The sequence below is a fragment of the Lithobates pipiens genome, unplaced genomic scaffold (assembly GCF_037356315.1).
Source record: "Lithobates pipiens isolate NorthernLeopardFrog02 unplaced genomic scaffold, aLitPip1_a1.2 Scaffold_22, whole genome shotgun sequence".
NCBI lineage: Eukaryota > Metazoa > Chordata > Amphibia > Anura > Ranidae > Lithobates > Lithobates pipiens.
The window spans coordinates 198,280,607-198,298,978 of NW_027507784.1; the positions used below are offsets into that span (position 1 = coordinate 198,280,607).

Sequence of the window (18,372 nt, forward strand, 5' to 3'; positions counted from 1 at the left end):
TGAATCTATAATTTTCCTTCACAGTCAGCATCTCTGTACATTGCTGTAAATAATAGTTTTTTTTGTGAGGGGTGAAGGTTAAAGGGGTTGTAAACCTTTGTGTTTTTCCACCTTAATGCATCCTATGCCCTGGAACTTGACCCGACGGGGGCGCGCTATCTGTCTGCTCGGGGTTCTCGGCTCTTGATTGGATAGATTGATAACAGTGCAGCCACTGGCTCCTGCTGCTGTCAATCAAATCCAATGATGCGGGCGTCGGGGGCCGAACCATACATTCTGCGGCTATAGACGCCAAATGCTGGACTTGGGAGCGTGGCTGCAAGGAGCGCTTCTCCTAGGTGGTTATCTGATGTGGGGAGGAGCCGCGAGAGCTGCCGGGGACCCCAGAAGACGAGGTTCACAGTGCACAGTGGCGGTAAGTATGATATGTATGTTATTTAAAAGAAAAGAAAAAACACAAACCCTTACAATCACTTTAAGCCTGTGGCTCGAAGAGGAGAACAGTTAGGCGGCATGCACAACTGCACTCCTAAAAGTTCAACAGAATGCCTTAATGGCTGACCACTGGGACCCCTATGGTTTTTCAGCCTCTGAGTGAGCAGAATGTAGATGGCATGAACATAATAGAAGTCTGATATATCAACTGGGTGTTGGAAACAGAGATGCAGATACTTTGTCTAGAAGACCACAGAACACTTTAGTCCTTGAAGACTGAAGTAATGAACTTGACTGGCACAGGAAGGGATCCAAGCACTGTGTCAGTGAGTTGAACATCGACTCCAGGGTGCAACAAGTGTTGACTCTATTGGGGTCACTGCTGCAGGTGTCTCAAAGTTCTACTATAATTTAACTCAAGTGGGAGACAGCAGCCTGCCTACTCTCAGTAAGAAAGATTTGTTGTTTGACTTTAAAAGCCCTAGAGACCTATTATCTAGGCTTTTAAAGACAGATTTCTCAGAGCTCAACTGATTCATAAACAGTGGGAACAGCTGCAGATTCATAATGGGTTTATTTACCAATGGACATCCATGGGTGATCGTGAAGACAATCGACAGCTGTTTCTTCCTGAGATGCATTAAGGTACTATACAAACGGCCTTATGCTATGGGCATGATTACTTGGGATCAAATTGGTCAGGGTCTGGATTTATTAGCTTTGTATGCAGGTTGAAGTTGACAGTTACTTTCGCTCCTGTCTATTTTTCATTCAGGGGCCCCTTTGGGCCATCTCCAAAGTCAAAGCTTTATTTTCTGTGTTTGGAGCCTGATATGAGTGGACATGAGAACATCCTCATGGTAACTGATTACTTCACCCATTGTGGTTAATTTCCTAAAACTGGAAAGTACAAAATCGGGTGCAGCTTTGCATAAGCTTAATTGAACACTCTGAGGTTAGAAGCTGATTGGCTACCATGCACAGCTGCACCAGATCTTGCACTCTCTAGTTTTAGTAAATAAACCTCACTATGCTCAAGATTTCCCAAAGAAAGATCAAAGGGTTTTAACTGTGGCTAAATTTCTGGTGGAAAAGTTCTTCATTTGTTACAAAATACAAAATATCCATTCTGATTAAGGCAGAGACTTTGAAATCAGACTTTTTAGGTGGTTGTAAGACATGTTAGAAGTAATGGACAAGCCCTCAATCATCGTTAAGCAGATCCACACCCTGAGACGTTTAATCATACCCTCCTCTGCATGCTTGCGACTCACTAAAGGCCGAAGAAGCAGCATTAGTGGTCACTTCTTGGTGGTTGTTCATTCCTACAGCAGTACAGAGAGTATTGTGACTGGATATCCTCCTTATTTGTTCATGTTTGTGAAATAAGCCCAATTGCCAGTGGATTTGGCCTTCGGTATCTCCATGAATGGAGCGTCACTTGTGACTCACAAAGGCTTTGCGGATCAGCTTAGGATGAATTTAAAGACTGTTAGAGGGCTCTAACAGCTACTGATGCATAGAACAAGAAGAACTATGACTTGAGACTATGGGTTTAATTTTTTCAGCCTGGGCATTAGGTGCTGTTGAGGAATGTGGGCCTTCCTAGAAAAGAAGCAGTAAGCTGACCAATCAAGTTTCTAGCACTACATAATCTATAAGCAATTGGCAGGGATTTTTTTTTTAATTGTGACAGCTAGCAGGGGAGAAGATCCCCCAACTAGCTGTCAACGTGGGGGAGCAGGGGCTGGTCCTTTCATTCCATGTTACATGTTACAACCTGAATATGGATGTAACATGTAATAAAAAGTTTATTTATCCTTTAAGTTTCTTTCGTGGACCTAAGACTTCTGGTGGGGGGAGTGTGTAGTCTGGCTGGTGACCCCTTTTAGTCACCCAACTGAACATTCTTGCATCTCCTTTCTCCCTTGCTCTTATTTTATTTATTTTTTTCCCTTAGTTTTCTTTATTTTCCAGCAGTGTGCTACAAACAAAAGGGAGCTCCAAAATTAGATGGTTGGTAGCAAGTGAGTGCTACACTTTGAACACCTGACACTAAAAAAATGGTCCTATCAACATAAAATAAAAATGAACTAAAACCTAAAAGGAAATAGCCCTACAATACCACCCCTAAAACAAAAACCCACTTTTTTTTTTAGGGAATCCTTGCTGCAAAAATGAAATAAATAAATGAAATAAGAATAACTACCAACATAAAACAGAAAAATGAATATACCTCAAAATTAAAAAAATCCTCCAAAATACCACCTTCAAGAAAAAAAAGCTAATTTTTGTAAAGGGAAATCTTGCAAAAAAAAGTTTGCTGTATACAGAACAGAAGCTTAAAGTGATCACTGGCTTGCTCAATCAGAATTAACCAGTGTAATACCTCATATTGCAATTCCTCTTCATTAGCAGGTCAGTTTTCATTTTACAGTGCTGCAATGCTTTGACTGACAATAACTCTGTCATGCAACACTGTACCCAAAGGCAATTTACAGTATATAATTTTTCGAAACAAATAAAACTCAAGGTGAGCTAATGTTTGCCACAATTTTTTGGAAATGAAGAAACATCCTGGAGGTTGCTCAGTTTACTGATATTTATGGGTTGAACAGCTGTCAGATGGTTTTTAAGCAGCACTAAGGCTGGATTCACACTGGTACGACAAACGCTCCAACATTGGGAGCTCATGTCGCATGACGTATGAAAATCAATGTTTCTCTATGAGAGCCGTCTTAACTGGCCTTACACAAGCTGGTCAGAGTTTGAAAATGCTCCCTGCACTACTTTAGTCTGACTTTGATCCTACTTCAGCCCATTGAATATCACTGAAGTCGTATTCATAGTCGGATCGCGGTCTTAACTGAGCCAACTTTGGCATGCGACTTGTGCTCTAATGCTCTTAAAGGGGAACTCCACGCCCAAAAAAAAACCAGCATGGGTTCCCCTTCCAAGACCATACCAGGCCTTTCCATGTGGTATGGATTTTAAGGGGAACCCCCACAGCCCAAAAAGGAAAGGGGTGTGAATGAGCGAGCGCCCCCTCACCCCAACACACCTTGTCCCCATGTTGATGAGGACAAGGACCTCTTCCCGACAACCCTGGCTGTTGGTTGTCGGGGTCTGCGGGTGGGGGCTTATCATAATCTGAAAGCCCCCTTTAACAAGGAGGCCCCCAGATCCCACCCCCCACCCTATGTGAATGAGTAGTGGGCACCTAAAAAAAAAAGTGTCAAAAATAAAACGCAGTACACAGGTTTTTAAAGTAATTTATTAGGGCAGCTCCAGTGTCACTTTTGATTTCTTCTCCCCTCTCTGGGTCTTTTACACTCTCTGCTTCTTCTCCCTCTGTCCGCTGTCTTCTGCCTGTCATAAAAAGGTCCACCCGTTGGTGACGCTGTTGGTCTCTTGGATTGCAGTACCAGTGTCCACCAGCGGGTGTCTTCTAACACCCAGGGCCTGTAATAAGAGGACCTACCTCCTGGTGGCAATATTGGACCCTTGGGCTGTAGTACCGGAGCCCACCAGCGGGTGTACTCCGGCAGTGTGGAGCAGACAGCACCTTCTGCGCTCAGCTGTTACGTGAGGTTAATCATTGGTAGTCTTATAAATACCCGGCAAGCCCTCACATGCTTGCCTTGGTATCGCTCTCTCCATGTGCCCTGACCTTGTTGCCTAAACTTGGACCTTGAGCCTGTATCTACCTGACCTGATCCCTCCTGATCCTGAGCCCATCCTGGACCTGTCCCTCTTGTCTCCTGTTACCTAAGATCCCTGCTCTGCAGCCCATCCATCCCTCCTCTCCCTCTCCTGCTGGTTCCCCTTCCTTACCCATGTACTGACTCCCCGGTGTATGACCTCGGCCTGGCTTTTGTTGACGACTATGGTATTTTCCATTTATTGTATATATTACTTGTTGTTTGTGGTTGGTAATGCACTGTTTGTTTTCACTTTCTTGTCATTTATAATAAACACTTTTGTTATTTCACCTACATGCGTTTTGGGTTTCCTCTGTGCAGTCCACACAGTCTGGTCTAATAATTCCCTGATACTGCACCTGCCGGGTCTTCTCTGCTGTCTTCTGCCTCTGAATCTTCTCCGCCGTCTTCTCGCTCTGTTCTTCTTCTGATGTTGACTTGATGCTCTGTCCCACTCTAATGCTGGGTGTGCGATGTGCCACTACTTATATTGGCATGGGGCGAGGTCACTGGCTGACGTAATTTGGAGGCCCGCCCCTTATGATGGCACCACTCCATCATGCCCCGGGCGGTGATGTCATAAGGGGCGGGACCTCTGGATGGCGTCAGACAGTGACCCCGCCCCATGTCAATATAAGTAGTGGCACACTGTGCACCCTGCATTAGAGTGGGAGAGAGAGTCTAGTCGATGTCAGAAGAAGAACATAGGGAGAAGACAGCAGAGAAGACCCTACAAAAGAGCGAGAAAACAGCGGAGAAGACCCGGCAGAGGCAGAAGACAGCGGATAGAGGGAGAAGAACCGGAGAGGGATAGAAGAATTTAGTGGAGAGCGGAGAAGGCCCGGATACCTGTCTTCAGTTGTGTGAGCAGGAACATTAAATATTTATACTTTCTTAACATCAAGCAATACAAGAGCTTTACATCAAGCCATCCCTTGCTTCTCTAGCTGCTGGTACTGTGAAGTAATTATTACAAAAGAACCTCTAATGCCGTGTACACATGACCGGACTTTTCGACGGACTAGGTCCGACGGAACGAATCTGCTGGACCATTTGATCATCTGTGGGCTTCATCGGACCTTTGCTGTCTAAAAATCAGACGGTCTTTAGATTTAAAATGTTTTAAATCTTTCCGATAGACTCGAGTCCGGTCGAAAAATCAGTTCATCTGTATGCTAGTCCGATGGACGAAAACCGACGCTAGGGCAGCTATTGGCTACTAGCTATGAACTTCCTTATTCTAGTCCAGTCGTAAGTCATCACGTTCAAATCGGTCGGACTTTGGTGTGCTTGTTCGGGAACTCCGTCGGTACTCCACCGAATGTTGGTCGGGAAGACTGTCGGACCTAGTCCTTCGTAAAGTCCGGTTATGTGTACGCGACATTAACAACCCTCCTTTTTGCTTTCTTATGGTCTGTTAAATATGACATTAAAAACATTTTGTTACATCTGTTTGACAAGGAAAATAAATAGCTGTTTATTCAGCCAGAAATCTTGTGATAACTACTCTCTTCCTCTGTGGACAGTTATCAGTTGGCATTGTTCCCAGCTATCTCCATTTACTACAAAACACCTCCTATTTTATTTTATGAAAAGGGGGTTGTGCTATAAAGTTCTAACACACTCCCTTCCTAGGGTGACAATGCTGCTCCTCCAAGATACAGCACAGTTGTCACCCTAAGACAGGAAGCATGTTTAATTTTTCTTCTTAGGCTTAGATATATTTCAAGTTGATTTCTAAAAGCTTATAAGCATCTATTGTGTGCTTGCATTAGAGGGATGGCAGGCTGACACGATTCTGCTGTCAAACAATAGGTGAGATTTCATGACTTTGAAGTTGTCAATTTCTTTACAAAACCTATTGCTAAAAAGGTGAATTTGAGCTTGTTCTAAAGTGCTTTTACTGCTTGTTCAGAATATGGAAATACTTTGGTGTGCACACTTCGGCGTACATAGTCTAGACACAGGTTAAGGCCAAATTTCCCAAACAATTACACCACTAGCTAAACTGATGACACAAATCAGGATGAATACAGTGATATATACAGTGTGCATCAAATTCCTACCCTATCATCTGCAAGTCTCAACAGATATTCATATTTGTTAGGCCAAGCACCGATGACAAAAAGTTACCTCAGCAGTAATATCTGTTGTGTGAAAATCCCAGGAGGTCAATGGTTTCTGAGAATCTGCAACTTCTATGTCTGCCACTTACACCCATTAAAAAATAAAAGTCGCTCAGTTTCCTCTGATGAAGCCCTGGTTTGGGGTGTCATGTGTAAGGGCGGAGCTACACCCCCTGACATCACATATTTTCCTAGCTGTCAGAGTACTGGCCTTGTGTTTGCAATGCCATTTTGTGTATGCGACAGATCCCTTTGGCTGTAAATGTGAGCAGATAAGCGGCTGAACTGAGATGCCTTCATTTATGTGTTTTATATAAGTATAATGGCATTGGTTCTAAATAAAGAGATGTACAGAGAGCACTATATTTTCCTTTATTTAATTGAGGGGATCTGTGAAGTTTAACCAGACCATAAGGAAACAATATTTGACCATGTATACCGTGTTTCCCCGAAAATAAGCCGTTCTGTGATTTTTGGGGAGGGCTGCAATATAAGCCCTACCCTGAAAATAAGCCCCAGTTTGGAAGGATTGTGAAGTCCTAAAATGTTGTGTGGTCTAGACTGTATGTTTCTGTGGTCTGTTTGTGGTGAATAACTTTGTTGTGGCACTCAGGTGATTCCCCGCTGCTCTCCTCCTATTCTGCCAGCTGTCAGCAGAGGATCTCGGGCCCCCCTCCCTCTGCAGTGCTCAGAGCGTGGAAGAGCGATCAGGCGGGTCACGCTGTAGGAAGGTACTGTGTTTGTAACGCAGTGCATTTTAGGATTTTTAAAGGCACTTTTAACTCAGTTCCACTGGTGATTCCTGATAGGCAGGGAGGGAGATGGGGAGAGAAGACAGCTCATGACAAGCTCTACCCTGAAAATAAGCCCTACTGGGTCTTTTGTTGCCAAAATTAATAAAAGACACAGGCTTATTTTTGGGGAAACATAGTAGTACCACTGTTGGAGTCAAGTCTGAGTGCTGTTAGAGGATTTAGAGGTCTAATTATTAGGTGAGCATATAAGTGTGAAGAGCACTGAAGGGTGAGTCTTTTGCATGTTGGATGAAAAATTGTGTGGGGTACGAGAAATCTGAAGGAAGAGGATTTTGCATGGTGAAATTTTCTATTCGCACAAAGAATTGTTATTGACACATTTGAACTTTTTAGGCATCACCGATTGGTGTTTTTATTTTAGAAGCACAATTTTTTTTGTTATAAGCACTCACAGTATCTCACAAAAGTGAGTACACCCCTCACATTTTGTAAATATTTTATATGTTTTCATGTGACAACACTGTAGAAATTACACTTTGCTACAATGTAAAGTTTGAGTATACAGTGTAAATTTGCTGTCCCCTCAAAATAAGGCAACACACAGCTATTAAAGCGGTTGTATATATTTTTTGTTTTACTTGTACCTACAGGTAAGCCTATAATAAGGCTTACCTGTAGGTAAAAAAAATATCTCCTAAACCTGTATGGTTTAGGAGATATTCCCTTCGCAATGAGCCGCTGACTGCAGCGGCGCATGCACACAGGGGATTTTCGGCTGAAAGCCCGGCGGATGCCAGACCTTGCCAGAAAGAAATCATTCACAGCGCCATTCACAGGAGCCATTTATAGCCATTCACAGCCATTCACAGTGCCGGAGCAGCGATACCCAGAAGACATGACAAGGGAACATGTCAGCTCCCTCAGAGTGGATTGTCAGAGATAACGGGGCCTCATTCTAAGGTAAGTATTTCATAATGAGCTAGTATGCGGTGCATACTAGCTCATTATGCCTTTTCCCTTGCAGGTCTGAGGAAAAAAAAAAATGTCAGCGGTTTTACTACCACTTTAATGTCTAAACCACTAGCAACAAAAATGCAAAAGTGAATACACCCCTAAGTGAAAATGTCCAAATTGGGCCCAGTTAGCCATTTTCCCTCCCCGGTTTCATATGACTCAGTGTTACAAGGTCTCAGGTGTGAATGGGGAGCAGGTGTGTTTAAATTTGGTGTTATTGCTCTCACTCTCATACTGGTCACTGGAAGTTCAACATGGCATGGCAAAAGAACTCTCTGAGGATCTGAAAAAAGAATTGTTGCTCTACATAAATATGGCCTAGGCAATAAGAAGATTGGCAAGACCCTGAAACTGAACTGCATCACAATGTCCAAGAACATACAGCAGTTTAACAGGACAGGTTCAACTCAGAACAGGCCTTGCCATGGTCGACCAAAGAAGTTGAGTGCATATGTTCAGTGTCATATCCAGAGGTTGTTTTTGGGAAATAGATGTATGAGTGCTGCCAGCATTGCTACAGAGGTTGAAGGAGGTGTCAGACTGTCAGTGTTCAGTGTTCAGACCATACGACGCACTGTGCATCAAGTTGGTCTGCATGGAGAAGTGTAGATAAGGCGCTAAACCTCCAATTGGTAAAAAAAATATTAATAAACGGAATCTTATCTAAAATGAAAAAGTAAAAATCGAGAAAATTGAAAAAAGTTTGATACTACTGTGTTACACCCTCTGTCTGGTAATGGGGTTGCAACAGGGAAAAGGGGGGAGTGTTGGATAGTTAGAATGCCCCAGTTGTATTTCAAAAAAGAATTGAAGATAGCAGAAAAAAAGGGTGCAAAAAATTAAAAGTAGATTGTGTACTCTAGTGTGCTACACCCTCTGCGATAATCAAAGTATCAGTGGTAGATTGTAGTGTGGTGTTAGCTGGATGTTAGGGTATGTGAAGTTGTGATGCCTCCAATTACCAAATATTGCAGTTGTGGTGAGTCCTGCTGTGTTTCAAAAAACAAATGTGTTTGACCCTTTGCTATGAAAAACTTTCTGCAAACCCTACAGTCATTGGCAGGAGGCAAAGTGAAAATGGAAAAAAAAAAGAAAAAATATAAAAATATAAAAATGTGAATTACAAATGTGAAAGTAACACCAAAATAAATGATGTGCTGAAGGTGTGTTAAACACTATGTAGTGGTTCAAGGTGTTAAGAGTGTAGTTACCACTGTGCTGATAAGTGTGAGGTTGCCAAGCCTCCACTCAATGTGTAATGCAGTGATGTGAATTACAAATGTGAAAGTAACACCAAAATAAATGATCTGCTGAAGGTGTGTTAGACCCCCTATGATTGTCCAAAGTGTTAGGGGTGTAGTTACCACTGTGTTAAGTGTGAGGTTGTGATGCCTCCAATCAACATGTAATACAATGATGATGGATCTTGATTAAATATCAAACTCTTGTGTGTTTGACCCCTTCCTGCAAAAGTTTGCTAAAGTGCTTACAATTATTAACAAAAACAAATCGAATGTCCATGTGATATCCCACAGTGGCAATCACAAACCGGTGATAAAATGTAAACATTAAATAGATGAACAGTGAGGATTGATTTTTAAAAAATAAAAATAAAAATAAATGAATCCTTTAATTTAATGATAAAGTGACTTGTGCTAAAAAATAGTGTCCAGTGCCTAATCAAAATTATTTTAAGAATCCTTTGGGTGACAGTAGTGCCGGTGGCCTTATCCGTGCTGATAGTAAATTTGCACTCACCAGATGAACTTACCCCCCTAGGGGTACTGCACCTTCACTGTATAAGCCCCTGTGCAGCTCCCTGGAGTCAGCTGGGTACTTCTCTCTGTCATTAGCTGGCATCCTGCTGAGTTTTTACATATGAAAGAGAGGGCTGCCCATAGCGTGATATTGTTTTTTAATTTGATTTATTTAAATAAAAATTGTAATGTACTCACATTTGGTAAATTAAATACAAGCAACAATGACTATGGAGCAGGCGCCAAGTAGATATGAACTGTCATGGCCCTGACCGGAGGTGGTGCAAAGACGTGCTGTAACTCCGCCCTACGCGTTTTGTCATTCAAGGCGTCATTTGGAGCATCCATCTTGCTACACCTCCGTCCTATTATAGGGTGTAGTGTCCCTTATGCGCTTGCGTGAAAAACTATGGCGGCCATTTTTGGTTACATTTTACAGACCGAAGCCTGTGCTTTAACGGCCATCTTTGCTATAATATTACAAATACTGCATGCCTTCCATAAAAACATCATGACACAAATACTTGTATTTCTACACATTTGTTTTTTTGCATAAGGTGTTTCTGTATATATATAAATTGTTACCTGTTTTATAAAGAAATGTTTTATGGGAGGCATATAGTATTTGGTCCAATAGTGTGTAGTGATCCTGTCAGCAATATAACTGGCAAAAAAATTCTTTAACCTACAGCCACACATTTTCTTTTACTTCAATTAGACTGACAGTAATTATGGACATTTACGATGGTATCTTGGGATATCATCAGATAATGTGAGTGAGCTTCTATTATAATATTATATAAAGATGGCCGCAGTGGGATATCATGTGGACATTTGATTTGTTTTTGTTAATATTTGATTTGTTTTTGTTAATAATTGTAAGTACTTTAGCATACTTTTGCAGTAGGGGGTCAAACACACAAGAGTTTGGAATATAATCAAGATCCACCATCGCTGTATTACATATTGATTGGAGGTTTGACAACCTCACACTTATCAACACAGTGGTAACTACACCCCTAACACTTTGGACAATCACAGGGGGTCTAACACACCTTCAGCACATCATTTATTTTGGTGTTACTTTCACATTTGTAATTCACATTTATATAATTTTTTTTTTTTTCACTTTGCCTCCTGCCAATGACTGTAGGGATGGCAGAAAATTTTCATAGCAGAGTGTTAAACACATTTGTTGTTTGAAACACAACAGAAGTCACCACAATTGCAATATTTGGCAATTGGAGGAGTCGCAACTTCACATACCCTAATATCCAGCTAACAACACACTACGATACACCACTGATACTTTGATTATCAAAGAGGGTGTAATACACTATAGTACACAATCTACTTTAAAAAATTTTCACCCTTTTTTCCCCTTTTTTTCTGCAATTCTCTTTTGAATTACAACTGGGGCATTCTAACTATCCAACACTCCCCCCTTTTCCCCTTTCCCATATTTGTAAAAAAAAAAAAAGAATTAAGAGTTTACAATCACTTTAAGCACTGCACAATTTATATACTCCTCTTTTTATTGGATGTAAGTACTAACAGTAATCTTTGTATTATTTCCATACTGGTGTGCATCTATATACTTATAGCTAAGATTAGATTACTGGTTAATTTTCTCTTAGCAAAGCTTCTGGTTCTCTTATTTACCTACAGGTTTAGCGCAATATTCATTCCCAACTCCCCCCCCCACCCCCCAAAAAAAAGGGCCACACTTGCTGGGTATGAACCAGGGATCATTTGGGAGAAATCCATTTGGGAGAACACATTGCGGATCAACCATTTAGGAGAACACATTGATCTGCTTAATGTTCATAGTCCTGCCTGAAAGTGATTGTAAAGCCTAATTTTTTTTTCATTAAAATAATAAACACGTTGTTCTTACCTGCTCTGTGCAATGGTTTTGCACAGAGCAGCCCTGATCCTTTTCTGGGGTCCCCCGCTGGTGCTCCTGGCTCCTTCACTGGCTAATTTGCCCCATAGGAAGCTGCTTCCTATAGGGGTACTCATGCATGCTTGATCCTGAGCCAGGCTGTATGTGTCTATTCAGACACAAAGCCCAGCTCTTCCGTGCCCCCACTCTGTGCTCACAGGTTTTGGCCCCTGCATTTGAAGGTTGGGAGAGGGGGGCTGCGGGGGAAGCTGCACTTAAAAGGTTTTTAATCTCAATGCAGAAAATGCACCATTTACCTTTACAACTAGGGAAGTTTTCAATCACATAAAACACAGTTGCTGACCCTTTTGTATATTTTATCTACTACTATTTCTTTTTTTAATTTACAATCTTCAGCAAGCAAGTTATACCATTCAAATATAGGGATAATCAAGCATACATAATGAATTATATGCAAACACCCAGCAAAGCCCTGACTAAAAGCTAGAGCTGATGGTTTGTAGGCAACAGTGTGCTTAAAGAACACATACCGTATATACTCGAGTATAGGCCGACCCGAATATAAGCCGAGGCCCCCAATTTACCCCCAAAAAAACTGGCAAACTTATTGACTCGTGTATAAGCCGAGGGTGAGACATGCCTGTCCATCCCTGTGTGTGTGTCCGTCCATCCCTGTGTGTCCGTCCATCCCTGTGTGTCCGTCCATCCCTGTGTGTCCGTCCATCCATCCCTGTGTGTGTGTGTGTCCATCCATCCATCCATCCCTGTGTGTGTGTGTCTCCATCCATCCATCCATCCATCCCTGTGTGTGTGTGTCTCCATCCATCCATCCCTGTGTGTGTGTGTCTCCATCCATCCATCCATCCCTGTGTGTGTGTGTATCCATCCATCCCTGTGTGTGTGTGTGTCTCCATCCATCCGTGTGTGTGTGTGTGTGTGTGTGTGTGTGTGTGTGTCCAGCCTACCTGTGTCCCGAGCCTTTGTCCCGAGCCTCCGTCCCGTGCCTTGCCTCCTTGCCTCCGTCCCGTGCCGTGCCTTGCCTCCGTCCCGTGTCGTGCCTTGCCTTGCCTCCGTCCCGTCCCGTGCCGTGCCTTGCCTTGCCTCCGTCCCGTGCCCTCTTCGTCGGCGCCTCGGCGGCCATTGTAAAATTCAAAAGCCGCGCCTCCGCCTTCGCCTGTGATAGGCGGAACACTGAATTTCCCAGCAGCCTGTGTTCCGCCTATCACGGACATCGTATCATCCTCGTCCGTAGTACGAGGATGATACGATGTCCGTGATAGGCGGAACACAGGCTGCTGGGAAATTCAGTGTTCCGCCTATCACAGGCGAAGGCGGAGCCGGAGGCGCGGCTTTTGAATTATAGAATGGCCGCTGTCTGTCTGCTCGACACGCTGATCGAGCGGGCAGACAGCGATGACTCGAGTATAGGCCGAGGGGGGCACTTTCAGCCTCAAAAAAGAGGCTGAAAATCTCGGCTTATACTCGAGTATATACGGTAACAATAAAACAATACTTCAATTAGTACAAACTGAGGACAAAACTGATTATTTTGTTGGACCATGTAATATTTTTGAAAGAAATGGGTAAGTTGGTAGTAAAGTTGGGTTTTTACTTACTTTTCTGGTCATTAGGCTGGTCTTCAAGGTCATTTGAAATTGCAAGCAAATCTTGCGTAATTGTGAGGGACCCATTGTGGGGTTCAGGACTAATACCCAGAAGTTTACACATCAGAGGGTATATATGAATGCTTTCAAATGGTTCAGAAGTGTAATTCTTCTTGAAATCTGGACCAAATGCTCGGAATATCATTTGCATATCCATTTCTTTGTTGTCAAATCCATGATCTCCTTTGTTAACATAAAAAATCACTCTCTGCGGAATGGGATATAAAATAAAATATAATGTGACACCATATAACATAATATAATGTAATATAACGCATATAGACTAAACAGTTATAATTTGTGCAGTCAACTACAGTGTACATAGAGTTGTTTGTTTTGTATGTGTATATTATGTTTATAAAATCCCTCTTAAAATGTAATTTTAAGCATAATGGTATTTCTTTTTTTACTGTTCAGAACTATATTTTTAAGCAGACATTTTGCAAAATGATTAGCATTTGCAGTGTACAGGGCTGTTGTGATGGTGAAAAGGAAATTTAAGATGGCCATATATGGTTCAAATCTCCGATTTAAAAGGGACCGGCTGTCAGAAACCATGAAATCAGACTGAGACAGAAGTACAGTTAAATCACACTTGTTTAATAATAAAAGTAAAAAGAACAAACGTAGTCAAAACATAGCCAAATTTCAGTAACCAGAATAGATAGTCAGCCAAGCCAGAAGTTGGGGATCAAAGTAGTGGAACAGCAAGCAGGATCCAGAGCCAGAAGTGATGTCAGCAAAGCCAGTCTTTAACCAGGAATGCAAAAGATGTTTCTTGTGAAACTCTGGACTGGATGACTTAAGTAGGCAGGACTGACGAGCAGGATATCAACAGCTGTGTAACTGTGGAGAGAGATGGGAGCTGGCAATTAGCCGACAGCTGGGTGGCCAGCTCAGAGAAGGAAGGGGTGAGCCCAGCCCTGACAGTACCCCCCCCAATGACCTCTCCCCCTCAGAGGACCACCAGGCTTGAGGGCAAAACGTCTATGGAAATCACAGGAGGATGAGACCCAAGAGCGTTCCTCCGGACCGTACCCTTTCCAATGCACCAGGAACCTACTTCATACTCCTCATGGTTCCCAATCTGTACAAGGTGAGGACTTGGCACCAAGGGGGTGAAGTGGTTGCAGACCAAAACTTTTAATAAGGAGACATGAAACACATTTGAAATACGCATATTAGAAGGAAGATCTCATACGTAAGTCACTGGGTTAATCCGGCGAAGAATACGCAAAGGCCCAATAAACCAAGGTGCGAACTTCAGTGAGGGAACACGAAGTCTGAGATTGCGAGATGACAGCCAATCCCTGTCCCCAACCTGGTAGGCAGGCGCAGGCAGGCGTCTGCGGTCAGCATGGAGTCTGTACCTATCATTAGCATGACGCTGAACTTGTGCCCAAGTGGAACGAACATCATGGAGAGGCTCCTCTAATGCAGGAATACTCTGCAGAACAAATGAGTCAGGCAACATGGAAGGTTGGAAACCATAATTCGCCATAAACCGGGACACTCGGGAAGCAGAATTCAAGGCACTGTTGTGAGCAAACTCTGCCCACGGTAATAGTTCTGACCAGTTGTTGTTATGGTCAGAAATATAGCAGCATAGAAATTGCTCCAAGGACTGATTGGCTTGTTCTGCGGCGCCATTAGACTGCGGGTGATATGCAGAGGAAAAAGCAAGCTGAATTCCCAACTGTGCACAAAAGGCTCGCCAGAACCAGGACACAAACTCACTACCCCTGTCTGAGACAATTACCTTGGATAGCCCATGTAAGTGAAACATCTCCCGAGAAGCCAGTTCCTTAGAAGTGGGCAATGACACATCTGAGAGAATCGGTCAACCACCATAAGGATAACTGTGTTGCCCTAGGAGTTGGGTAACTCCACAATGAAATCTATAGACAGGTGGGTCCAGGGCCCAGTCAAACCCATTTGCAAACACTTAGTTTAGATCCAGTGCCATGAAGTTCCTGAAGGAATATTTACCTTTCACTTATCCCATCATTCTTATCTCACTAGTTGTCTGAGAATACTCTAAAGGCCCATACACAGGATAGGATTTTCCATCGGGAAATGTTGGATGTCAGGCTGTTGGGGGAAAATCCGACCGTGTGTATGCTCCATCGGACAATTGTTTTTGGACTTTCTACCAATAAATGTTGGCTAGCATGTTCTCAAATATTCCGCCAACAAACGTGTGTTGTCAGACTTACTGATCATGTGTACACAATTCCGGACAAAATTCCGAAGTAAAAACACACATGCTCGGAATTAAGAATGAGCCGGAAATGCTTGGTCTTGTAAAATTAGCGTTCGTAATGGAGATACCACATTCGTGACACGGCAAATTATGAAATCTCTCAATGCAGTGCATTTTCTCCTTTATAATTGTATAATGAAGCTGCTTTGCTGGTGATATTCACAGAGTTCTGACAAATGTATTTCTGTTTTTCTAGTGATCTCTTGAATAATATATATATATAAAATCTATTTTTTTTTCTAGGGATCTCCAGAATAATATATTATTCTGGAGATCTCTAGAAAAAATAATAATATAATAATGTTTTTTAGTTTTGTGTGTCAAGATGGCTTACAGCATGCAGGTGTCCTGCTTAGTAATATATGGGGACTGAAAAGCCAATAGACTGTGAAGGATGGGGTCCGTCATCTGGAGATAATTCCTGAAATCATCAGGATTATTCTCCTGGAGCTCCCGCAGCAAAGGCATATGACAAAATTGGTCACGATTAAGCAACCAATTCTTGGTCCAAGAACCCCTCCTCCCCCAGTTCCTGGACTGGACTTGGGTCATAGCAATAACTCCAAACCCAACAATAGCACAATCTCTCAGACGAGAATGCCACATGGCTAGTAAACGAACAGCTGCTCAGAATGAACTGATAGAATGCACTTAAAATCAGAAATAACCTGACAAGCATGATCTGAAAATCAGAAATGACCGGACAAGCACGCACTGAAAATCATAAGCGAACTATAAACAGAATACACTGAAAAACAAATGACCTGACAAGCATGCACTGAAAAACAAATACAAACCGACAAGCACAACCTGAAAAGCGAAAACAAACTAAAAAAATGAAGGCTGAAAAGCGTGAATCGTCACTACTAACATGAGATTAGCAGAAGGAGCCCAAAGGGTGGCGCATTACTATTGAACTTCCTTTTTATCGTCTCGACGTACGTCTTGTATGTCACTACAAGACGTACAGCGCCTAGAGGCGATTCAGTTCGCATTGTGCGCTATATAAGTATTTCATTCATTCATTCATTCACTACGTTTTTAATTGTTGGCCAACATTTGTGTGACTGTGTGTATGCAAGACAAGTTGGAGCCAACACCATTCAAACAAAATTCCATGGTTTTGTTGTTGGAAAGTCCGATCGTGTGTACGAGGCTTTAGTCATAATTCACATAAACAGTCATAAGTTTAGTCATAAACACATAATTCTAGTAAACAGCAAGGGGAAAAGACTGCAAAATGATATGTATGTATATGTAATTCTTAATTTATATAACTATAGTTAGAATAAAACCTTCCCCTTTCATTTACCGTATATACTCGAGTATAAGCCGAGATTTTCAGCCTCTTTTTTGAGGCTGAAAGTGCCCCCCTCGGCTTATACTCGAGTCATCGCTGTCTGCCCGCTCGATCAGCGTGTCGAGCAGACAGACAGCGGCCATTCTATGATTCAAAAGCCGCGCCTCCGGCTCCGCCTTCGCCTGTGATAGGCGGAACACTGAATTTCCCAGCAGCCTGTGTTCCGCCTATCACGGGCATCGTCTCATCCTCGTACTACGGACGAGGATGATACGACGTCTGTGATAGGCGGAACACAGGCTGCTGGGAAATTCAGTGTTCCGCCTATCACAGGCGAAGGAGGAGGCGCGGCTTTTGAATTTTACAATGGCCGCCGACGAAGAGGGCACGGGACGGAGGCAAGGCAAGGCACGGCACGGGACAGGACGGGACGGGACGGGACGGGACGGGACGAAGGCAAGGCACGACACGGGACGGAGGCTCGGGACAAAGGCTCGGGACACAGGTAGGCTGGACACACACACACACACACACACACACACACACACACACACACACACACACACACACACACACACACACACACACACACACACACACACACACACGGATGGAGACACACACACACGGATGGATGGATGGATGGAGACACACACACACACAGGGATGGATGGATACACACACACACAGGGATGGATGGATGGATGGAGACACACACACACAGGGATGGATGGATGGATGGATGGAGACACACACACACAGGGATGGATGGATGGAGACACACACACACAGGGATGGATGGATGGATGGACACACACACACACAGGGATGGATGGACGGACACACAGGGATGGACGGACACACAGGGATGGACGGACACACAGGGATGGACGGACACACACACAGGGATGGACAGGCATGTCTCACCCTCGGCTTATACACGAGTCAATAAGTTTGCCAGTTTTTTTGGGGGTAAATTGGGGGCCTCGGCTTATATTCGGGTCGGCCTATACTCGAGTATATACGGTACTTTTAACAAAATGAATCATTTATATTTTAAAGCAGTATTAGATGTAGTGACTCTTTATTATTATTTTTTAGTTTTTTTAGGATTTTTTGCTTCTTTTTTCCCCTGGTGATCTGGGCAGTAACACACCACCTGTATTATACAGACACCCCACTGGATGAATGAGCACAGAGGGCAGATTTGGACAGGAGCAGTTGTCAGTTTGGGGGAGTGTTGAATGTACCAGCAGATTTAAATACAATAACAAACTAAAGCTGAACTTCAACTAATACTTTATAATCAGTTACAGTAAAGTTTTATTTTTTTTCCTTTTTGTGAAGTTTTTACACAAAAAAAAAAAAAAGCTGATAATTGTAAGCACCCCTGTCGGTGTTAAATGGTCTGTCTCATCCCTGTAATTACAAGAGAATAACAGACTTTCAGA

General features: G+C 42.9%; 1 protein-coding gene across 1 annotated transcript in view; it reads right to left on the reverse strand.

The window, feature by feature from the left end:
• Nucleotides 1-18,372, reverse strand: part of LOC143924490 (ectonucleotide pyrophosphatase/phosphodiesterase family member 7-like) — a 112,677-nt gene that overhangs the window by 29,261 nt on the left and 65,044 nt on the right. The window contains exon 4 of the mRNA XM_077448820.1: nucleotides 13,311-13,566. Coding sequence (XP_077304946.1) covers nucleotides 13,311-13,566 — 256 coding nt within the window. The remainder of the gene's footprint in view (nucleotides 1-13,310; nucleotides 13,567-18,372) is intronic.